Source organism: Camelus ferus, chromosome 13 (genome assembly GCF_009834535.1).
Source record: "Camelus ferus isolate YT-003-E chromosome 13, BCGSAC_Cfer_1.0, whole genome shotgun sequence".
Classification (NCBI taxonomy): Eukaryota; Metazoa; Chordata; class Mammalia; order Artiodactyla; family Camelidae; genus Camelus; species Camelus ferus.
The window spans coordinates 18,238,032-18,261,139 of record NC_045708.1 but is presented as its reverse complement, the minus strand read 5'-3'; the positions used below and the strand labels follow the sequence as shown (position 1 = coordinate 18,261,139).

The 23,108-nt window shown below is 54.4% G+C and overlaps 1 protein-coding gene across 5 annotated transcripts; it reads left to right on the top strand.

Annotated features, from left to right (window-relative positions):
• Positions 1 to 1,936: 1,936 nt before the first annotated feature.
• On the top strand, positions 1,937 to 22,727 carry UBXN11 (UBX domain protein 11). 5 transcript variants are annotated; one of them, XR_004325437.1, is made up of 16 exons: positions 1,937 to 2,009; positions 5,745 to 5,850; positions 6,604 to 6,632; positions 7,221 to 7,319; positions 8,790 to 8,890; positions 9,371 to 9,425; positions 9,885 to 9,961; positions 12,286 to 12,412; positions 19,096 to 19,304; positions 19,585 to 19,662; positions 20,630 to 20,747; positions 20,866 to 20,969; positions 22,046 to 22,092; positions 22,182 to 22,255; positions 22,329 to 22,469; positions 22,555 to 22,694. XR_004325437.1 is itself a non-coding variant. In XM_014563315.2 (15 exons), the coding sequence occupies exons 2-15, from the start codon at positions 5,780 to 5,782 to the stop codon at positions 22,709 to 22,711; spliced, it is 1,440 nt and encodes a 479-aa protein (XP_014418801.1). In that variant the 5' UTR covers positions 1,937 to 2,009; positions 5,745 to 5,779; the 3' UTR covers positions 22,712 to 22,727. The 5 variants fall into 5 exon arrangements, 4 of the variants coding, with proteins under 4 accessions (XP_014418801.1, XP_014418804.1, XP_032351458.1 ...); XM_014563315.2 differs by lacking the exon at positions 22,046 to 22,092 and having other exon boundaries at positions 22,555 to 22,727; XM_014563318.2 differs by lacking the exons at positions 7,221 to 7,319; positions 22,046 to 22,092 and having other exon boundaries at positions 22,555 to 22,727.
• The last annotated feature ends 381 nt before the right edge of the window (positions 22,728 to 23,108 follow it).

The following is a 23,108-nucleotide window of genomic DNA, read 5'->3' as shown; positions in this document are numbered from 1 at the left end:
CTTGAGCAAGTCACTTTACTTCTCTGAGCTTCAGTTTTCTCTTCTGTAAAGCTTATAACGTTGGCATCTGGCACTTGGAAGATACTCATTAATTGGTAGCTTCCTTCAGTCTCCAATTGGTGTGTAAAGAATACTTTAAGGAGTCTGCTCTCCCCTAAATGCAGTAGATTAAAGGCAAAAGGAAAATAGTAAAAAATGCAGTCTGAGACCCGCAGAGAAAGGGCTTTGGTGGTTCAGCCAAGGCATAAGGAATTGGTTGCCAGAAGTCAGAGTCCCAGCCCACCACAGCCGGAAGGTTGTGAGACAATGCAAATGGTAGTTAAAAGCAGGAAACGTTTTGAAAACTTACTCTGTATGGGTATTGTGATAGGTACTCTGTATGCATTATTGCATTTAATTCTCATAGCAACCTAGCGGCATGGGTATTATCCCCATTTTACAGGAGGAGAAATTAAGGTGAATAACTTGCCCAAAGACACACAAGTCAGGAGCCAGAACTCTTGAGGCCAAAGTGCATGCTCTTAACTACCTCTAGTTGCTCTAATCCAACACCTAACTTTTTCAGGTGAGGCTCAGAAGGGGAAACGTCTTATCCAAAGGCAGGGCGAGTCTCATTTGAAGACTTATTAAACAGAGGAAATAGAATTTGAGCGTCCCTTCAGAGCGCTGTTATCAACGTGGGCCAGCTGCTTGCTGCTCTTTGAATCAATAAGCAAAAGAGGCAATGTTGATAGAAAGGAAAATTGCTTTTAATCAGAATGTGACAATTCAGCGAGATGATGGGCTTGTGTCCCCAAGGACCATCTTTGAAGATTCTGCTCATCCATGGAAGTTTTAAAGGGAATAAGGGAAGTAATCATTGAGACAGGGGTCAGAGACGGCACCACCCCTCCAGACAAAGTGTGGTTGGAGTGGCCATCCCCTGTTGTATGAATGACTGTCAATTCTCTGTGAATTTTCTTTAGATGATATCTTGTTCACAGAATTTGTGAGATTACCGAAGGGGAAGCTGAGGAAGTGAGCTGGTCATCTGTTGATTACTTATTCTCCATTTCTACTTCTCTGATCTAGGTAAGAACTAACAGGTTAGGCAAGGTATTGTGTGATCAAAAGAAAGGCATGGTGGGGGGTGCCTATTTTAAGGTTAGTCAGAAGACCAAGGGGCCTTCTGCAGAGAGCTCTTTCTTGCCAAAAGCTGCCTACATGGTAGTAGTTACAGTATCTGTAAAATAACAGCCTAATCATCAACTGCTTGAGCATGCTCTTTTGTGACTCAGGGAGGCCTGAGTGTCTTCAGCTTTAACCATAAACAAGAGGCAGGGGTTGGGTGCCCCACCACCCTCAGGGTCCTGCTGGGTGCCAGCGCCAGCTGGTCAAGAATTTAGCAGAGAAATTCAAATTTAAGAAACACTGGAAAAGATTCTGAACAACAACAAAAAAAGTATGTGTAACTGAATCGCTTTGCTGTACAGCTGAAACTAACAATATAAATCCGCTACACTTTCTAATAAAAAACAAAAAAAAATTTATTAAAGTACCTACATCATTTCAATTCATGCTCAAAAGAACTCATTCAAAGTACTGAATTGATAAGATGGGAAGAAGCTCAGAGGGATAAATGCAATTTCTCCCAAAATCAATTTAGTAAAACAGGGGCATTGTCGCGATTATACATTCAGGTCCAGAGACTTCCAGCAGCTTCATGAATCTAACTACCCCCACGCTCTCCGCTTTCTCTGCCTCCCAGTGGTACGACAGGTTCTCCGCTTTCCCCACACCTGGAGTCCGCTCAGAGCGGTGGATTCTGGGATTTTTGGTATCCCGCGAAGTGTTTAGACTCCCTGGGCCAATAGAATTTGAGCACAGGCGGCTGTACCCGCCTCCACTGCTTGCTGGTTGCTCAGGGGCCCTCTCGAATTAGCCAATGAGAAGCGCATGGGCCCTGGTCGCCTGGGAAACCGCGTGACAACAAGATGGCGGCGCTGCAGGCAGCTCGGCGGCCCTGCGCGGTGAGTCTCAGCCCCAGACGTTTCTGCTCTTAGAAGCCCTCACGCAGGCTAGGGCTTTAGCCGCGAAAGCCCCGAGGGCTCGTCAGCCCCGTAGCCCGGCTCTCCTACAGGCCCCCCCGCGTCCTGGGAGCGGATTCAGGCCCCTGCCTACCATGGCTGTGTGTGGAGGCGGGAGCAGTGACGCGGCTCTCAGGGCCGGGCTGGATGGTGGTGGGATTCGCGCCTTGAGCGCTTCCAGCAGATTTAGAGAGTGAAGGCGTGCAGCCAGCTGGTTCGTGTCGGTGCTGGAGAGCAGTGGGGCCTGTGGGGGGATGAATTTGGGTCCCAAAGATGTAGCGGAGTACGACAGAGCTTTCCCCTCAAAGCCTGAGTCTGAAGGGGCAGACAGGCCAACCTTTTGGCGCCTGCCTGAGGCGGGAGGCACAGCCCATCTCGGAAGCCCCCAAAGTGAAGGGAGTGGACGTGGCTTTGTCCTCAGGGTCTCCAGTCTGAGGGAAGGGGAGACAACCCCGCTCTCAGGAGTCACTGGGCTGATGGGAAAACACAGTCGTTCTTAGGGGTCTTCTATAATCCATGGGAAAACTGGTCTGGAGATAGTGTATTGGATTGGCCTGGAGTGAGAAGCAGGGAAGTAAATCAGTTTTGGGCCGTTGTGACAGCCACAAAGAAGGGCAGTGAGAGCCCTGCTAGGATGGCCAACAGTGGCCATGGAAAGCAGGAGCTATGTGTGTGAGACGTGCAGAGTTTAACTGATGGAAGTAAGAGGGAAAGGAGGGAAAACTGTGTTTGGATGATGGGCTCCCATCAAGAAGGGGGAAGTGGGCGGAGCTTTTTTTGAGGGAAGATTTTAGGTTTGCTTTGGAGACCAGGTCCTTTTTTTTCGTATGATAGCTTTATTGAGATGTAAGTCACATACTACATATTTCACACCTTTACAATGTAAATTTTAGTTGTTTTTAGTATATTCATAGAGTTTCTGCAGGCATCACCACAATCAATTTTAGAACATTTTCGTCAGTTCAAAAGGTAACCCTGTATCCTTTAGCTGTCCACAACCCCCACCCCCCATCTCCTCCTAACCCCTCCAACCCTAGGCAACCACTAATCTACTTTGTCTCTATAGATTTACCCATTCTGGACATTTCATATAAATGGAATCATAACAATTGGTGGTCTTTTGTGACTGATTTCTTCCCCTTAGCATAATGTTCTCAAGGTCCATTCACATTGTAGCATGTATTTCATTTCTTTTTTTGTTGCCAAGATTCTGTTGTAAGGATATACTACATGTGTTTATTCATTCATTGGTTGATGAATATTTGGGTTGTTTCCACTTTTTGGCTGTTATGAATAATGCTGCTATGAACAGATATACAAATTTTTGTGTGGATTTAAGTTTTCACTTCTCTTGGGTATATACCTAGGAGTGGAATTGCTGGGCCGTAGCTGTTTAATCTTTAGAGGAACTGCCAGACTGTTCCACAGCAGCTGCACCATTTTACATTCCAACAAAGTTTCCAGTGTCCCCTCATCCTCACCAATGCTTGTTAATGTCTGTCTTTTTGACCAGTTTCTTTTTGAGAGGTGATTATGGTTATAAGAATTTGGAGAAGGGAGGGATAATCAGGTCTGGTGGGAGTTCACACAGGGCAGTTTCAGCCACAAAAGGCACAGTGCCTGGGGCTTTTTAGTGTGATAAAAATGTTTCAAAATTGATTGTGCTGATGGTTTCATAAGTCTGAATACACTAAGGACCAGTGAACAGTATACTTTAAAAGAGTTAAGTATGTGAATTATATTTTGATAAAGCTGTTTTTTTTAAAAATCACTTGCTATTTGATTCCATTTATATAATATTCTTGAAGTAAGAAAATCATAGAGATGGAAGACAGTAGTGGTTGCCAGGGGTTAGGGATGGTGGTGGGGAGCAAGATGGATGTGACTATAAAGGAGTAGCATGAGGGAGATCTTTGTGGTGATGGAATAGTTTTGTACTTATCTTGATTGCAGTTGTGGTCACACAGAATCTATACAGGGGATGAAATTTCATAGAATAAATGACAAACAAATTATACAGTGTCAATTTCCTGATTTTGATATTGCTATGTAAAATGTGACTATTGGGGGAAACTGGGTGAAGGGTACATAAGACCCCTCTACTGTTGTCCTAATTTCCCATGAATCTATAATAATTTTAAAGTAAAAAGTTAAAATATAACTAAAGAACAAATAAAATCAAACTGAAAAGAGAAAAGGAGTTAGCCAGCCAAGGGAAAGGTGTGAGTCAGAGTGGAGAGAGCATTCCAGTGAGGGGGGTTCAGGCCTGGGGAGATATGTGTGCAAAGGCCTGGTGCATTTCAAGGCTGACAGTTCAGAGTGGCTTAAGTGTAGGGCAGTGTTGGGGGCTGTGGGTGATGGAGGGTGAGGTCCAGAGACACAGGCAGGGACCAGATCATCCATGTTAAGGAATTTTGAATTTTTTTCCGTGAATGAGAAGGAGCCATTGGGAGTTTTTAGCAGGGAAGTGACATGCCAGCTTTGTGTTTAAGAAGATCCCTCTGGCAGCTGTGGAGACTAGTGAAGGGACCCCACAAGGCCTGTCACATTTGGCCACACAAACCTTGAGGATGCTTGGACAATTGGGCAGAAGCTGAGCAAACTGGGAGCAGATCTGGGAGGCTGGATGATGGAGGTGAGGAAACTAGCTTGGTCCTTGGAGGGCACCGCTGAGAAGGGGGCGGGGCATGAGTCCCAAACTCCAGAGTGAAGACCGAGGAGGCTGCCCTTAACTGAGTAGATTCAGGGGCAGGTTGGAGGCCAGTGCCACACATTTCCAAAGTGGAGCAAAAGACTTGATTTGGGTCCTGATGGAGGTCATTTGATTCTAGAATTTCTAGATATTAGCCACATAATATTAGCTAACATCTAGATATTAGCTACTCAATTCACTGAATAGAGTAGGGGACTTTAATTCCATCCCTGGTGTTCATTCATCTTTCCAGAAAGAAGAGGGATGGAAGGGAAACCAACATTTCTGAGTGCCCTCTACGTGCCAGTAACAACAACCACGATTCGTATTTTTAAGTACTTCTTTGAGTGCAGCACAGTAGATGCTTTATGTGTGTTAACCCCAACTGGCTGGTTCTATAACCATCTCCACTTTAAACTAAAGGAACTGGGGCACAGGTTACGCTGGTGGATGGCACAGCGTATCCAGAGCCTGTGTTCTTGATCTCCCTGCCATGCAGACTGTGTCTTAGTGGAATCCTGCCTTTGGTTTGCCCCTCTCTGGCTCTGAGATGTTGGAGGTAGCACTTGGGTTCTGGAAGGAGGGGAGGGAACACCTGAGCTTTGTGTTGACCAGCTCCTTGATAGATGGACAAAAGGTCCAGGCCTCCTGAGTGGTCTTGTGCCCGGGCTCTAAGTTTGGGGAAGTCCAGTCTTCTGGCCCATCTCTGCACCCCATCGCCCTTTCCCAAGCACTGCTAGGCCAGAGGCCTCCAGGATCAGAGCAGAGAGCTGGATATCCAGCGGTGCAGGTGTACATCAGACACAGGGATCCCGAGGCCAGGCTGCCTCTAGAAGCTTCTACATGGGCAGTGGGAAGAAGTGAGCAGTGCTGCTCCCTGGATGGTGCTCCCTCCTGGGAAAAGTAACGAGGGAAGAGGAAGTTTCAGGCCATTCCCTGGTCCTGAGGGACTGTCCTCAAGGGCTGACTTCCTTCTTTCTTCCCAGGGAGTTCCTGACAGCTAGAATCTGTAAGCAGAACCATGAGCTCACCTTTGGCCTCCCTTGGCAAGCCCCGGAGAGTGCCTCTGCAGTCGGAGCCTGGGACTCCTGGGTAAGGAGCTGGCCTCGCAGGGTCTTTGTGTCCAGGCCCCTCCCTCATCCTGGCCCCTCCCATGGACTAGGAGATGGGCTCCTAGCATCTTGGGGAAAACAGTAAAAAGTTATGTATCTTTCCATGAAATCCTTATCTTTCTCGTACTTCTTCTGGGAGGCTCTCCTTGCATCTAAGCTCACACTGGGCTGTGCCCTCCAGTGAGGTGTGGGCTGTGGGGGCTCAGCATCCATCCGTTTATTCGTTTCCTGGATTAGTTCTGCAAACGCTGATGACGCACCTGTTCTGTGCCTGGCCATGTGCTGGGCTCTCAGGAAAGGAACCCTCTTCATCTACCACTGTCATCTTTTCAAAGCGTTTTTTATGTTGCTCTTCTCAGCCCCACTCTGAGTCGTTCACTTCATGGCCGAGGGGACCCAGAGGTTAGGTGACAGGCCTGGGGCCCTGCAGCCGTGTCAGGGCAGAGCTGGGGCCACGCTGCTGTGCCTGGAGACTCTTGTCATCTTCTGCCCAACACTGCCCTTCAGCTCGTTCCCTGTCCTCCTCCACTGGGATGAGTCGGACGCCCTGAGGCCTGCACCTTGGCTCACCCCCGGTTGGGATGGAATTTGGGGCAGATGTCCTCAGGAAGTAGAGGCCTCGCCCCATCTTCTTCAGGCTTGGCTGAGGACGTGGTGCCAGAGCCTCCCCCGGATGGCAACCCAGGGGGTCCTAACTTGTCTGTCTTCCTTCTCCTTCCTGCCCCATTCCCAGGAGGCGAGGGATAAAAATCTACGGAAGTGGTAAGTGTGGGCTCTGCCCCATGTCCCCCTCACCTCCCACCTGCCGAGGGTCCTTGCACTTGGGCGGATGGAGAGAAAGGGCATGATGAACTCCCCTGTCAGCCAAAGTAGCTGGCCAACTCCAGTGTTACCTGCAGCTCCCAGATTAGAAGACCTCACATCCTTAGCGGAGATGTCATCACTATATTTGAACCCCTCCATGCACTATGGGGTTGGCCATGAGGGGGCCAGACCCCAGCCCGCCTTCCCCTGACAGCCATCTCCAGCCCACTACAGCCTTTGCTCCCTGAAGCCCTGTCCTCACTTTGCTGCCCTGCCTCCTGCAGGCTCAGACCTTTGCATCCCAACCCCACTCTTGCCTCCACTGTGGTTCTGGCATTGGCCACTCAGCTCCCCCCAGGAGCTGGACTAGGAGAACTCCAAGAAGCGGCCTGTTCTGGCTGGATTCTTGCTCCCCAGCATCTCAAGTTTTCTATCCTCACATGCTTGGGGGACAGAGTACAGGCTGCTTCATCTTGGCCAAGGCCCAAGGCCCATTTCCTCTGGGCCTCAGCCCCAGAGCAGTGACCTGGGCATCCCTGTCTGCAGAAGATGAGGTGGACATGCTGAATGACGCACATGGCTCGGAAGAAAGGACCTCTGTCCCTTCCTGCTATGGTGGCATAGGTGCCCCTGTGAGTAGGCAAGGTGAGAGCAGAGGCCCAAAGGGATCTGGGTCCCTGGAGAGGGCCCCGGGGAAAGGGGGTCCCTGGGAGGCATGGCACCTGCTCTCGCCTACTAAATCTGAGGCAGCACTCATACTCCTGGCTGACTGGCCATGTGGCTGCACCCCAGACCTGTCCAGAGCCTGGTTTGACACTTGGGCCCCACCCTTTGCTCAGGAGGTCTGGCCAAGCCCCAGGCCAGGCTGTGGCTGGCACCCTTAACCCGACTGGAGTCACCATCAAGTATGATGCCAGTGGGTCCAGGATTCAGGGTCTGAGAGGAATGAAGGGCCTGAGGGTGCAGTTCAGCCTCCAGCCATCCACTTCCTGCTTCCGCAGGGCCCTGGGCCAGGCCCAGAGTCCCCTAGGCAGCCCCCCTGGCCTGGCCCACACTGCCCCCAAAGGGCTATGGCAACGCTGCAATTATGGAGGTGCCCAAAGTGGGATGGGGCTCACTGGGGTGGCTTCCCAGAGGAGGCAGGACTGAGCAGGCCTGGGCGAAGGGGAGACGTGGGCGGGCAGGGTGAGTTGTGTGGAGCGCTGGGAGACTGGAGGAGCTGGGGATGGGGTTAGAATTTTCCACTAGCTGTGCTGTCTTGGGTAAGCAGCTTCCTGTCTCTGTCTCCATCTCTTCCTGTGTGAAGTGGGGATGGGAACACCTAGGTCAGCATGTTGAGGTGAGAATTCGATGAGGCAATCCTCCACCAAACCCCCCCCCCACAGGTAGGGAGGGGGTTGAGGTGGAAAAGGAGACAGGAGGAGCCTGGCCCCAAAGCCATTCAGTCGCAAAGCCAGCATCTCCATCACCCCAGCTGGGGACACTTCAGCAGCAACCGGCTCTTCCCGGTAGAGAGCTGTCATCCACGAGCCTCTCCGCTTCTCCCTGCTGTCACTCCTCAGCCCACAACCAGCCAGCCATCTGTTCCCACCAAGGCCACAAATAAGGACTTGTCTGTCCTGTCACTTCCCTGCATGGAAACATTCCACAGTGTTCCCTGTTCCCTCTTCTCAGAACATCCCCGGGCTCTTGGCCTCCATGACTCTGCCTCCCAGATGTCCTCCTGCCTCCCAGGCCTGGCCCCCTCGGCTCCCTGCTAGCTCAGCTTTTCCGTGTGACATTCCCCCGGCCTGTTTTCCCCTCTCTCTGCACTCAGCCTCAGGGAGATCCTCACGTGCTGTCACCTGTGACATGACCCATGTGTTGTACCACGTGCTCATACACCTGGGACACGTTACTGAATCTCTGTGCCTCAATTTCCTGAGTAGTTCCTTTCCTCAGAAAAGCCGATTTATTATGAAAAGTTTTAGGACAGTCCCCATGGTCTAGTTGGAAATGTTGTTATCAGTCTTATTTTGGCTCTTGGGGATCGATCCCCCTCCCCGGGACCTCCCCGCTCCCCATACCTCAGCCTCAGCTCCAGGCCTGGGCTCTAAGGCTTTGTCTGGTTGGCAGTCCCTGTGTTCCACGACTCGGAGCTGATGGCCACCATGACCAGGAAGGTGCAGAATCTGGAGCGGCAGATGAAGACCCAGACCGACGAGATGCTGTCCAAGGTAGGACCCCAGTGGGGAGAGGGCCAGGGGCTTGTCTGAGGGGGGGAAGGGCCTGGGCTGGGAAGGCCAATGAGGCTACTATTGCAATCGGCCAGGGTGGATGGGTTCTAGAACCGTCTCTCCCACCACACTGCCCAGCCTGAGGGCCAATCCTTGCCTGGGACCGATCTGGAACCCTGTGACCTGAGCAGAGAGGCTCAGGATCTTCACAGCTGAGCAAGGCCCATAGACCTTGGACTGGGCGGCAGTGGTGGCTGCTGAGTGCTGGGCACTTGGGGGTGCCCCTCACCCTTCCCTCACCTCAGTGGAATCACAGGGATCACCTGAAGTACAGGAGCGGTGGCTGCACCAAAGTGGGGCAGGGGCTGCAGTCTCCCCAGTGCCCCCACAGGCAAAAATCCTGGCTTGTCCTGTCTGGAAGGGGCTCCGTTGGGCTCTGGGAACCATCAGGCCTGCTCCTCTCCCACCTTGTTGCTGCAGGATCGGAAGATACGGGCCCTGGAGGAATTGGTGGAGACCCTTCAGGAGCACCAGGGTAAGAGGCCCTCCTATTTCACCTCCCTGGGGCCAGCGACCCCTAGGCATCAGGGTTCCAAGAGCATCAACCTGAGTCCTGTGGTGGGGTCTGGACTGCGGAGCCCAGAGGAGCAGTGACACACCCAGGACCATGCCCTTCTGTGTGGGGCGGAGTCCCCTGAGTGCAGCTCTAGCCCAGCACTGGGCACAGGGCCTGCCACTGAAAGCGTGAGAGAAATGCAGCCCCAGGAACCTTGCTTTGGGGGTGGGGTGAGGGGGTGGCCTCCTGAGAGTCAGTCAGGGCGTCCCCTCCCAAGGGCAGGGGGAGGGGCCAAGAGACCGTTCTCGGGGGACCCCTCAAGTTCTCAAGGATCAGCTTCCCCAGATGACCCTCAGGCCAGAGCTCTGGTCGAGGCCAGAGGTGGCCTGGCAGCCTCCGTCCTGGGGCAGTGGAACCCCTCCCCATCTTTCCCTGAAGGCCAGGGGACCCTGCAGCGGCAGGAGGAGCTGGAGACGAGGTGCGCACAGCTGCAGCGGCAGGTCACGGAGATGGAGGTGAGGGAGGTGGCGGCCCAGGGCTGCCTGCCCCCAGGGGCTGGGTCAGAGCCCACCTCTCTGGGGCCTCCTCACTGCACATCCCATGCGGGTGCCCTGCACTGTTTCCTTACTCAGGACTACTGGGACTTTAAAGAGCCAGGGAGGTGTCCGTTCTAGGCACACCCGCTTCTGGGCTTGGGCTAGCCTCTGCCTTCTTCCTCAGTCTGGTCCTGAACCACTCTCCCTTCCAGCCACGGGGACCTGCCTCTCGTTCTTTGACCACATTGAGCTCTTTCCCACCTCAGGACCTTGGTCCATGCTGTTCCCTCTGCCTGAAATATTTTTTTCCACCTTCCCCTGGTCAGTTTTCACTCATCCTCAGTCTCAAGTTGAGGTGGGGGCTCTTCCTCAACCTCTGACAGGGCAATTTCTCAGTCCTGAGCTTTCTTAGTGCCGCATCTCTCTTCTCCAGGGGACTGTGGACTCCATGAGGATGGGAGGGACCACTTTTCTCCTGTTCATTGCTGCACGCCCAGGACCTAGCCTGGTGCCTGGACATATGTGTTTACTACATTGGTCACTGCCATCCCCTGCCTTTGAATGTGGCACCTCACTCACCCAGTGCCACCTTTTTTGCCCCCATTCACTCAGCAAGGCTTGAACTGGAGGGACCCTAGGCTTAAGGGAGGGTCCTGGGCACGCACGCTTCCTCAGTGCCCCCCACTCTCTCACTGGCCCCTCCAGAAGTTCTTTCTGGGGTCTAACCTCTCCCTCTTCCAACCTAATTTAAGACCACAGAAGCAAACCCCCAAGCCGCAGCTGCAGCTGAGGGCCCCTCCCACCCAGATGTGTTCATACCTTGGGCTGTGGGTAAACAGCTGCTCCCTGAGTGGCCTGCTGGGACTGCTGGCAGCCCGTGGGGCTTCTCTGAGCAGCTGCCATAGTCGGTGAGGGCTGCCCCCCCAGAGCCTCAGGGCAAGGGCATCGCAGCTCCCACGTGCACAGCATTCACATATTTATTGCTTCATTAATTTAACAGACTCATACAGAGTGTCTCTTGGCACTGGGAGTTAGATGGGGTCACTGTCCTTATGGGGCTGACAGTCTGGAGGGGACAGACACATAAACAAGTACATAGGAAGATACACAAGTATGGATGGAGTACAATGAAATAGTTGAATGGGTGACACAGTAGAGCCTGGCTGGGATTTGGGCCACTCTACGGGGTGACATTGGGCAAGAGATCTAGAAGACAAGGCGGGGCCCAGGGAAAGAGGATCCAGGCTGAAGAGATGAAAGCCCCCCCATCACACAGGCTTGGCTTGTGGTGGGGTTGTGGGGTGCAAAAGGGAGAGGAAGAGGCCGCGGGGGTGGGGTTGGGGCGTTGGCAGTTGGGGTGGGGTTGGGGGGAAGAATGCTCAGGAATGGGAAAGCACAGGAGGGTTTCAGATAGAGGAGCGGGCGGGGAAGGCAGGTAGAAGCACAGCTTGAGTTCCAGGAGGGAGATGACTGGGCTTGAATGAGAGGAGAGGCAGTGCAGTAGACGGAGTCTGCTTTGGAGGTGGTGCCACAGGCTTTGTGGGTTGTGGCGGGGTAGGGGAGGAACGGGTCATGGATGAGGCCCAGGTGGAGGGGGTGCCACTGACTGAGACCAGAAGGCTGGGAGGGAAGAGGTTTGGGAGGTTGGGGCAGGGAGTCATGACTGTTTGGGCCAAGTTCATTCTGAGAGGCCTGTTAGACATCTAAGGGTAGAAATTTGAAGCTGAAAAGGAAGAGCATATGTTGCCAGAGGTGAAGACAGAAGTGTGCCCACTGGGTTGGGCACTGGGCTGGTTGCTTGTGCTGTAGGTTCAGTGAGTTGCGGAGATGGAGGCCAGGCTGGAGTGGGTTGAGGAGAGGAAGGGAGATGAGGGAGCAGCAGTGGGAATTTTCCCCATGGCAAAGGCCACGTGTGGGTGGACATGTCCTCTCAGACCTGCAGAGCGGTGTGTCACTGCCAGCCACACCCTCATGGCTCCCCACCTCCATAATGGCTGCCTTTAGGGAGTTCCTCCTTATGCCCTGTGCAAAGTACATGATGTGGATTATCTTAGTGGTCCTCCTCATGAGTTCATGGGGCAGGTGCTGTCAACTCCATTTTAGAAGGAGGAGCCTGAGGCTCTAGGTGGTGAAGAGGCTTCCCCAGGTCACAGCCAGGAAGTGGTCAAGACCCCTGGCCAGTCTCCTCTATCCAGTCGGCTCTGGGAGCTGAGGTCCGAGGCTGGGGGCTGGGCTGATGGTGCCTTTTCTCCAGGGAGAGGCTGAGCTGACAGGGCCCCCCGTCTCCCTCTTCTCTCCCCCAGCGGTTTCTCGGTGACTACGGCCTGCAGTGGGTGGGCGAGCCCATGGATCAGGAGGACTCGGAGGACAAGACAGACTCAGAGGATGGCGAGAGGGACTGGATGACAGCCAAGAAGTTCTGGAAGCCAGGTAGAGTTGGGAGTCTACCCCGGTCCCTCCTGTGAAGGGAATTCTCCATCAGCTTCTGATGGCCCGCAGCTGTCCAGAGGCCGTCTCATTCGTGCACCTACTTCCCAGCACGAGGTGTCCCAAGACCTCCTACACAGTGTCCCTGACACAGGGGCAGGAAGGAAGGGCTTCAGCCTCCATCACGGACCACCTAATCTAGACTCTTTGTGCTCGTCTTTCTAAGGCTCCAGAGATAGAAGACGCAATAAGACCTCATTTGTCTCAGGCACCATAGTTTACAAAATGTCACCCATCCAAAAGCTGTGGCCTTTAAAAGCAGCCCCTCTGCTTTGGAAGCTGCCCCTCAGTCCAAGGGCTCGGCCCGCTCTTTGGACTTCCTCTCCAGGTTCATTTAGAGCAAACCGTTGAAATCTACCTGCTTCTATGGGACTCCACCACTTTTTATTTTTAACTCAACTGCTATTATCCCGAAGGATGCAGTCTGGAGATTTGGGGACTTAGAACTGGCCATTTCTGAAAGCTGGGTCCATTCTCTTCAAAGAATAGAGGTCGTTGCCCAGAAAGTACTTTTCCAGGCTCTGGAGTTGTTCACACCTGGGTCCTCACCTCACTCCACCACCTATTCCAGGTGTGGCTTGGGCACTCGACTTCCATTCTCTGAGCCTCCAGTTCCTCGTCAGTAGATGGGGGTGCACTCTTCCCCACGGGGTTACAAGGAGTCAGTGGTTTGGACACAGCACCCAGCCTGGTCTTGCATGTTGTCAGCCTCACAGCTGGGAACTCTTATTGTTTTCCGCTGTCAGAAGGCAGTGGCTGTCTCATGGGAGCGTGAGCATGGCTCCTGAGGAGACTGTTTGAAAGATGACAGCATGCTCTTGGTTTCGTAAGTTTCCTGCTTGGCAAAAACCCAGACTGAAAACATGAGAGTCCCACTTCTTACACTTTGGCCAGACCCCTTAAATCTTGGGGCACAACCCCTCACTCTTGTTCCAAAAACATCACTTCCCATTTGTACCACACTTGCTGCTTTCAAAGCGTTTTCATAAATAGCCTTGACATAGGCCAGGGATTATTCCATTTTCCAGGCAGGGAAACTGAGGCACTTAAGAGTCTAAAGACTTTTGAGTGAAGGAGGTAAGACTTAAGGCTGAGAGCCCCCTGAGAGGCAGTTACAGTCATCCGGGCAAAAGATGAGATGATGCCCAGCATAAGGATGATGTGGGTGGGGCTGGTGAGAGGGGGCAGAGCAGAATTTAGGAGGGGAATCCGTGGCCTTGGTGGTTGATTGTATATTAGGGAGGGTGTGGGAGGAATCAGGGATGACCTTGGGGCACATGGCTGTGGGGGACGATACTAAGCCCATTTGGGACATGGCAAAGCTGGGGAGCAGCCTGGCACCTGGGTCATGCTGGGAGCTGAGCCCTGGGCTGAATGCTGTGGGAAGTTCTCCAGGGAACCACTGCCCGGGTGAGAGGTGAGACTCTGGCAGGTGACTGCTAGAAGCTGTAAGAAAGTTGGTTGCTGGGATCTAGGGCCAGAGGCCTGCCAACACTGCACCCCCCCAGCCCTACCCCAGCCCCTGTGTGGTGAGGGCTCAGGCCTTGCTGGCTTGTTGGAGGGAGCCTTCCTCCTGGTCACTGGGGGCCTCCCTGCTCCTTTGGGGAAGGGGTCAGACCAGACAGATGGTTTCCAGACCTGACTCTGTGGATTCTCCCCTCAAAGAAGAGAGCAGCCCCCACTCTGCTTTGTGTTGTTTGTTTATGCTCAGAGTGCTATGGCTCTGAAGCCACTTGTGAAAGCCGCCAGGCCACAAGCTCCCTCTGTGTGTCCTCTTCTTTTGCTCTTTGATTATCCAACATGGAGGGGCCTCGATTTAGCTCTTCTACCAGATGAACAACATGCTTTTCATTTCTAGTAGCTTTTCCTTCTGGGACCCCCTCCTTTTCTGGCTCCTTCCCATCCTCTCCCCACAGCCTTGTCCCCAAGTGCCACCTGCTCCTGCCCCATGGGCCCTCGGGTCCACGAAGCCAGCCTCAGGCTGGCCCTGATGCTCTGGCTTGTTTCTTTGACTCTCCTTCAGTTTAGTACCACTCCCCATAGGCCCTGGGGCAGCAGGTCCATGGATAGGTGAGCTGGAGCATCTGTTTTGGACAAACTGGGGCTGATTCAAGTGCTCTAGAGCCTGGGACTCTTGCCTTAGGGAAGAGGGGCCCAGCAGAGAGGAAGCTTTGCAAGGGCTTGGCTTCAGGCCTCCCACCCCTTCCCACCCTTCCCACCGGTATATTAAGCATTGGTTAGGATGCCCTGCCAGGTGCTTCAGGGTATGCGGAGACATGAAAGACAGTTCTGCTCTGGTCACACCACCTTTGGGTCAGGTATTTAGCCTCAGGGCTGAGAGCTCCAGCCAACTCTGACTCTTTGCACCCTTTGAGCTCCACCTACCCCTTACCAAGTTCCTGCCCTCTTCCTCATCTTCCCCTTCCCCCCAAGCCCCAGGCTCCTGCATCTGTGTGGGAACCTCTTCCCACCCCTGCTGCTCTTGCTCTGGAAGCCACGCTGACTCTTCTGTGGCTGCAGCCAGCTTCACTTGTCCCTGGGCTGCTCTTGAGCCCCTGGAATTGGCCTGGCCTAGACCCCAGGCAAGCTGGGCTCCTCCCACTCTCACTCCCACCAGCTCAGACCTGTGCTGTGTACCCCAGGTGCCTTGCCTCCTTTTCTCCCCTCCTTTGAAGCTCAGCTCAGCAAATGTGGGTGGAGTGCCTGCTCAGTGTCAGGCACTATGCCGCCCTGCAGCTGCCCTGGGTATGTGGTTAGGGGCTCAGTGTTAGAGTGAAAGCCTTAAAGGCTCTGGCTGAGGAGGGGGGCCTGAGTCAGGTCGGACCCTGTGTGGGAAAACTGCTTCACCTGAGTCCACATCCTCATCTGTGAAGTGAGGAGATGGTGTGATTGACCCCCAGGCCACCGGGAGGACTGAATGCCATCATGCACGTAGAGTGTTCTCACGGGCTCCTACGTGGTAGGTGAACAGTCACATGTCCATCTGTTGCTTGGCCCCCGCTATACTCCAAAGTGCCCAGCACAGGGTTCGGCCCAAAGGCCAGGGCGTGTGCACATGCAAGTGATGGCGGGCTGTGCCTGGGCGCCCTGGCCTGGCGGGTCCCAGTCTGCTGGGTTGATCCTATGCACAGGATGAGGGGGATGGGCAACACGATGCTCAAGAGCAGGAGCCAGAGAGGTCAAATCCTGCCTGTGTCACAGGCTGCTTGTGGCCCCGGGGGTGACCAGACTCTCAAGGCCCAATTTCTCTCAGCCGGCTCCTCTAAAGAGCGGAGCAAATGTAGGTGAAGTCCTCAGAGCAGGGCCCAGCTTGCAGGTGTGTGGAAATAGTGCATCTGTTTCCTGTTCAACAGCCTTTGCCTGCGGTGCTGAGAGGGGCGTGCTGGGATGCCTCAGGCACCATCTTGGGATTTCACAGTGGCAAGTGGTCCTCCTGTGATGGTGAGGAGCCTGGGGTGGGCCCACCACTCACCTGTGGGTAGTGGCAGGGTCTGGCCCTCCTCTGGGCCCTGCAGCCCCACCGTGGCACTTATCACATGTGATTGTCACCGTTTGTCACTGTCTCTTTCCCTCAAGTGTGAGCCTCAGGAGGGCAGGGCTCGGTAGAGGCATGGCCACGACTCTCAGGGAAAGTCACCCTAGGAGAGTGCATTGGGTGCTCCAGACAGACTTGGTGGATGGCAGGACAGAGGGATGGATCCAGGGCTTGAGCACCCACTCTGGGCCAGGCCTGGGGCCAGATGCTCCAGCCTGCATTCAAGGAGTCCCCAGTGCAGTTGGAAAGACAAATAAGCAAACAGAGAATGACACCAGCCTGTGATGACTGCAAGTGAGTGAGCCCAAGGGCTCCAGGAACCCAAGAGGGATGGGGTCTCAGGCTCAGGTGGAGGGGTTCCTGGCAAGGTCTTTCCAGGGAGATGGTGAGGGAGTGCCTTGAGTCCCGTGACGACAGGAGGGTGGGGTGTTAGTGACAGCAACAGCCACTGTGTACCAGGCACTTCCTCTGAGCCTCACAGCAACCGTGTGAAGTGGGGACTGTTATTGTCCTCATTTTATAGAAGAGGAAGCTGAGGCCCAGAGCCATTGGCCCACGTGCCCAAGGTCACACCTTGGAAGTGGCAGCCCTGGCAGTGTGGCTCCAGAGTGAGTGGGGAGCACGTTGAGGGCAGGCTGGGGTGCCGGGGCTTTGAGGTCTTAGGAGTTGGGCCAAAGAGCTCAGCCTTGATCTCCATGCCTCGCTACTCCCCTTTTTAATAAAATCATGGGCTCTCACAATTTGGATGAGGCCTCAGAGATGATCTCCCTGCACTGCCCCCCTCCTTGGAAAGGAACGCCAGTGAGCAGTGTCTGAGGAGCTAACCCTGAGAGGCAGCCTGCGTGGTCACTGAGGACAGAGGCTGTGTCACTGGGCCCTTCAAGCTGTGTGACCTGGGGCATGTTACCTTACAAAATGGTAACATGTAAAATGGGAGTAGGAACACCTGTCTCTAGGTGCTGGCAGGTAGTAGACACTGAGTCATCATTACAGTCAGTTCACACCTGGACCTTGTGGGTAGGATGAAGACTCCAGATCCCTGGAAGGGAAAGCTGTGGCTCAGAGAGGAAATGCCTCACTTTGACCTCTGACCTGCCTCCTCCCATGTGACCTGCTGCACGGGTCCAGGCTTCTCTGGGCATTCCCAGCTGCGAGGTGGCAATGCCAGGCTCTTCCTGCCTTATTCTCTTAGCCTTGATTTGACCAGAGCTGTGGTTCCTTCTCCTTGGCCCCTTGTCTTGCCTCTGCTCTGCTGCATCTGATACCTGCCCGGCCCACCTTGCTTTCATTTCTTCACCCCTAGCCCTGGCTGAGAGCCTTTGAGCTGCTTTCTTTGAGAGCCCTTTCATTGCTTCTTGACATCCTTCCCTAGGCTTCTACCTGCCCTTTCCCTGTCAACCCATCAGCTCCCTGAGAAAGCTCAGGCCCCAGGAGGCAACTGGATTAGCAGTCAGCATGTCTGAGTGGTCCTCTTGGCTCTGCTCCATGTGGCCTGCTTGAGCCAGGTCATCTGACCTTGAGGCCTAGATTAACCATCTGTAAGAATATAGGGATGGGAGCAGGCATTGAATGAGATGAGCTTTTCTGTTAGTTTTAGGTTTACCAAGGTGTTCTGAAAGTAGTAAGTTGTTAAAGGAAGATAGTGTCTTGATACTGTTCTGACTCATACCAGGGAGGCCCAGGATGTTCTGTGAGTTTTTCTTGGGAGTCTCAGGGACTCCAAGAGAACCCAGAAAGAAGTGGGGGGCATGTGCAGCCCCTGCAGCGGTAGGAAATGCAGGGGAGAGGAGAAGGCCAGATGGGGCCTACCGTTTCAGCAGCCTCAAAGGCAACAGGAAACAGGGCCACCCACATCTGTACTTCCCCGGTACAGCCACTGTACCACTATGGGGAAAGGAATTGGGTCCCCAGAGTCCTGACCCACATCCTGCCACAGCCTGGCTGTCCTGATGAAAAACATCTTCCAAGAAGGCCCAGAAGGTCACGGGTGTTTTGTAGGGTTACACCCTAGCAGATGATTTACTAGGGGGCCAGATCTCACCAAGGACTGTCCCCCACCAGCATCCCACCTGCCCTCTACCCTTTCTGCTCTGGCATCTGCCCTGACTATCTCTACCACCCCATCTGCACCCCTATGAACAGTTAGTATATACAACACATTTCTCAGAAGTGGAGGCCAAAGCAGTTAGCTTGTCAAAGGAGTCTGTGACCCAGAAATAGATGCACAACCCAAGGTCTCTATCTCATATCTGTTCTGTCCAGCAGCTGTCCTGACATCCTCTCTAATAGTCATCTGTCCCTACCCCAACCTCCCTCTCCTGATGGTGCAGATGGGTGGGAAAAACAGACTCCAGGCATTCTCCTCTTCTAACTTGCCAAGTGGCCTGGGCAAGTTATTTTTCATCTCTGGGCCTGTTTGCTCATGTGTAAAATGGAGATAAATAACCCCTGCCTCATGGCCTCTGGGTTAGCCTGACATCCATTTGTGCACAGTAGAGTTGGTAACAATAACTAACATGGACGGAATGCTTGTTCCAAACCTTTCCATGGTCATCTTGGAATGGTCACCCTCACAGCCATCCTGGTACTATTATCATCTGCTTCTAAAAGAGAATGTTCAAAAGCATTAAATGACTTGACCAAAGTCACGAGGGTAGAAGTGGAGGAGCTGGAATTTGAACCCAGACAGATGGGAACTCTGTGCTGTGCTTTTCAGCTGCTAACATGGTACCTGGCACGTCTGACCTGGGATCTGATTCTGTTCCTGCCACTGACTGCATGTGTCCCTAGGCTAGCCATTATCTTTAACCTTTAGTTTCCTAATCTGAAAAGTAGGGGTGATTAGAACCCTTACAGCATAGTGTTGGTATGAAGAGAGAGTGGGATAATAGATACTAAACCCCTAGCACAAAGTAAATGCTCAATAAAAGACAGTGATTATTATTATCTAGTGTTGTCCTTCCTCCCCAGATGGTCACTTAAGGAGATGCTAAGAACCCCAGCCAGCATGGGAAGGGGCTGTAGAAACCAGGGCTCTAGAGCACACAGCATCCATGAAGAGAGACTCATGGGTGTCTATCCTCTTTGCCAGGGGACTCACTGGTACCCCCCGAGGTGGACTTTGACAGGCTGCTGGCCAGCCTGAAGGATCTACTGGTGGTAGACAGTGAAACCCAGGTGACGCCAGTGCCCGGCAGAGTGCTGCACCATGGCCTTGAGCCAATCCCACTGAAGCTCTACCGGAATGGCATCATGATGTTCGATGGGCCCTTCCGGCCTTTCTGTGACCCCTCCACACAGGTAGGAGTGGCGGGGAGGGGAGACAGCCCTGTGTACCCTCAGGCTGCTCTGGTCGCTTCCCTCTGCTCACCAGTAGCCACAGACGATGGGGTGCAGCTCACCCTGGCACCCAGGCTCATGTACAACTTGCAGAGCTCTCCCCTCCTGCCCCCAAGTCCTGGGGCTCTATTTCCAGAATGTAGTCCACAGAGTAAGCCCAGGGCCTGCCATCTAGATGGAAAGCAAGGTGGAGGGCACCAGACAGGTCCAGCCAGGTCTCACCCTACCTCTTCCCGTGCAGCGCTGCCTCCGAGACATACTGGATGGCTTCTTTCCTGCAGAGCTCCAGCAGCTGTACCCTGATGGGGTCCCCTTTAAGGTGATGGGCTGATCCTCAAACCACCCACTCCCTGTGTGGCGATTTTGGAGCAGGTGGGGGTGCTTCCTCAGGCATCATCTAGTCTGAGACTAGAGGCCAGTGCCTCACCTCATGGAGCCCCTGTCTGATGACCTCCAGAAGGAGGATGAGCCTGAAACAGCCAAGAAGGGAGTGGGGAGGCTGTGGTGGCCACAGTTGCTACATCAGCAGCTGAGGTGTGTCGCCGAGCAGCAGGCAGCGCCCCCTGCTGGTATCCTGAAGGCACAGCCTTCAGCTGCATGGGACAACTGCCCCTCCTCCTGAGCATTCTGGACACCTAGACAGCCCCACAGGAATGGTGAAGGGTCCATGCAAAAGTGGCCTGACTTCCTCCAGAGGTTCCTGGAGCTGCTTGGTTGGGGTGAAAGGCAGTGCCATGGGGGGCAAATGTTGGGACCAAAGGATGTGAAATGGAGCCGGCCCCCTGCTGGGGGGGCGGTGGGTGGGGAGATGAGTGCTGTGATGGGAGCACATGAGGCAGTGCCCCAGAGGCTGGTGCGTTGGTTCCACAATGAGGGCATGTGAGGGAGTGTGTGCCACCAGGGCTTGGAAAATAGCGTGAGTCATGACCAGGGGCGTTTGAGGCAATTCACACCAAGATGGGCTTTGTCCTCTCCTAACTACCTCATCCCTTCCCTCCTGGTCGGCTCCTTAGAGGGGCTCTATGAGAAGGATGTCAGTACTGTGGCTCCAGCCAGCATGATGAGAGGAGCTTGCAGGAAGAGCAGGGCCCAGGTTGGTGAGAACAGAATGTACTGCAGCTCTCTCACTCTCTGCCAGGGCCTCAGCTTCCTCAACTGTAAAATGGGGATTGCATCAAACCATCCCATGGGCCTATTCCTGGGGCCTCAGTTTGGGCAAGCAGGGGTGGGATGGAGCCCAGGGCTGAAGAGCTGTGCCTGCTGCTGTTTCCCTTCCTTCTTGCCAGGTGAGTGACCTGCGCAACCAGGTCTACCCAGAGAATGGGCTGGACCTGTTCCCAGGTGAGGGCCGTGTGGTAGGCTGGCAGAGGATTCAAAAGCCCTCGGACAAGATGGAACATCCAGGTGAGCTCAGCCCTGAGGCTGAGCCAGGTGGTGGGGCACTGTTCAGAACAAGCTCCAGGTGGCCGCCTCCACCATCACTCAGTCCCTGCCCCAGGCCAAGGATCCCAATGCCCTGCAGGCTCCAGGATGACTGCTGAGAAGTTTCTGAATAGGCTCCCCAAGTGTGTGATCCGACAGGGCGAGGTGATTGACGTCCGAGGCCCCATCTGGGACGCCTTGCAGGTGAGGCTGGCCATGGCTCCCCCAGCCTTCTTGGGGGGCTTTACCATCAACCCTAGCCCAGCTTACCAGAGCAGTGGCTTATCTGGAGGCTCAGGCTTGGGCCCCCTGAGGATAGCCTGGATGGAGAGGTGAGTCCCTCAGGGCTGTTCCACTGTCTCTTGGAAATGATGGAGCTGGTGAGGGAGGACCCAGGGAGCAGCTGGCCAATGTTGGGGCATGGCTATAAAAGGGGGAAAGTCAGAGGAGTCTAGGTGTGGGGTGAGCCCAAGTCCAGGCCACCCTCTTGAGGTCCAGACCAAAATACCCATTTCAATCTTGGATACCCCTTCCTGGCCTTCATAGAACCCATCGCCTCCTCCTCACTCCCCATCCTGCTACTCCTACTCCATCTCCACCTGTGAAAGGTACCAAACCCAGGGTTCCCAGGACTCTGCCTTCACCACACATGGCCCAGTCCTGTCAGATCTGTCCAATCCCCAGAACTTCTGAATCCATCTCTTCTCTCCATTCCCACCGCTCACTGTCCTAGTCTGGGCTCCAGAGTGTCCACTCCCAGACAACTGCAGTGGCCTGTCACTGGCCTCCCACCTCCACCCCTGCCCTGCCAACCATCCTCCCCCAGCAGGCTCTGTGCTCTTTTAAAAATGTAAATTGGATCTTGGCTCTTCCCTCTTGAAAACTTCCAACGGTTCTTAGGTAAGGCCGGACATTCCTTGCTGGTCCCCTTCCTACCTCCAACCTTTTCTTCTGGTCCAACCTGATTCCCAACTTCAGCCACATGAACTGCTGACACTTTCCCAAATATATTACGTCTTCTCAGAAGCCTTCCCCCTGACCCATGCTGTCTGGAATATCCTTGTTCCCCCACTCCATTTCCAGGGACTCCTCATCCTTCAGTCACAGCTCAGGTGTCACTGCCCCAGGGGAGCCCTCCCTGACCCATGCTGGGTTAGGCATCCAAACTGGTCACTGTCTGTGTGGGTTACTGTCTCCCCCACTAGCATGAAGGAAGGGAATGATGGGGCCACCTCCCAAAGGTTCCCTTCCATTTTCCTTCCTTGGGCCCGTTTACACAGAACATCCCCCCACCTCCGCTTTGGCTCTTTGGTCTCATCCATCCCAGGTGAGGGAGAAATACCCTCTAAGTGTTGGGGGGGAGGGTGTGACTCCGGCAGGGCCCTAGGCTGTGTCCACTCCATTGGTGCCTTCCAGAACTGCTGCCCATTGCCTGCCCGGATCCAGGAGATTGTGGTGGAGACACCTGCCTTGGCTGCTGAGCGTGAGAGGTGAGGGCAGAGTGGAGAGGAGGACCTTGGGGTTGGGCCACCAATGGGGGATAGACAGATTTTGAGCCCGCAGGAGCCAGGAGTCGCCGGAGACGCCAGCGCCCCGGCTCTCCATGCTGCGCATCAAGTCTGAGAATGGTGAGCAGGCCTTCCTGCTGCTGATGCGGCCCGAAGACACTGTTGGCGACTTACGTGCACTGCTTGCACAGGCCAGGTGGGCGCGGGGCAGGGCTGGAGGCTGCAGGGAGGCTTTGGCCCCACGACCCGGCCTGATTCGTTCAGTCCTGTCCGGTCCCCAGGGCCGTGGATGCCGCCACCTTTGAAATCTTCAGCACGTTTCCGCCCACAGTCTACCACGATGACGCTCTCACGCTGCAGGCCGCGGGCCTGGTGCCCAACGTCGCGCTGCTGCTTCGGGCGCGCCAGGCCCCGCTGCCCGCCCCTGGCCCCGAATAAAGCGCCCGCCCCTACACCGGCTGCTTCTGGAGGCTCTCTTCGCGGTGCAGCCCAGCAGCCCTAGCTCGCCGAGGAGGGGGCGGCACCGACCCGCCCTCTCTGTAATTCGAGCCCCAGCTGGCGGGCCTGGCTGCTGGGTCTTTGTCTTCTAGGTTCCTCTTTCTGCCCAGAAAGGCTAAGCGGATAGAGGGGCGGGAGGGCTGGCCCCAGCCCAGCCTCAGCTGGGGTAGCAGCATCTCACGTGCAAATGTACAGCCAGTAGATCCCTGCGCACAAACATGCACAGAACAAGCATGTGGGGACACTTCCTCAACACTATGCAACAAAGCCACTACCCCCACCCTGGCAGAACTGCAGGCAGTAGGCATTTCCATGACACACCCACATCTAGCTGATC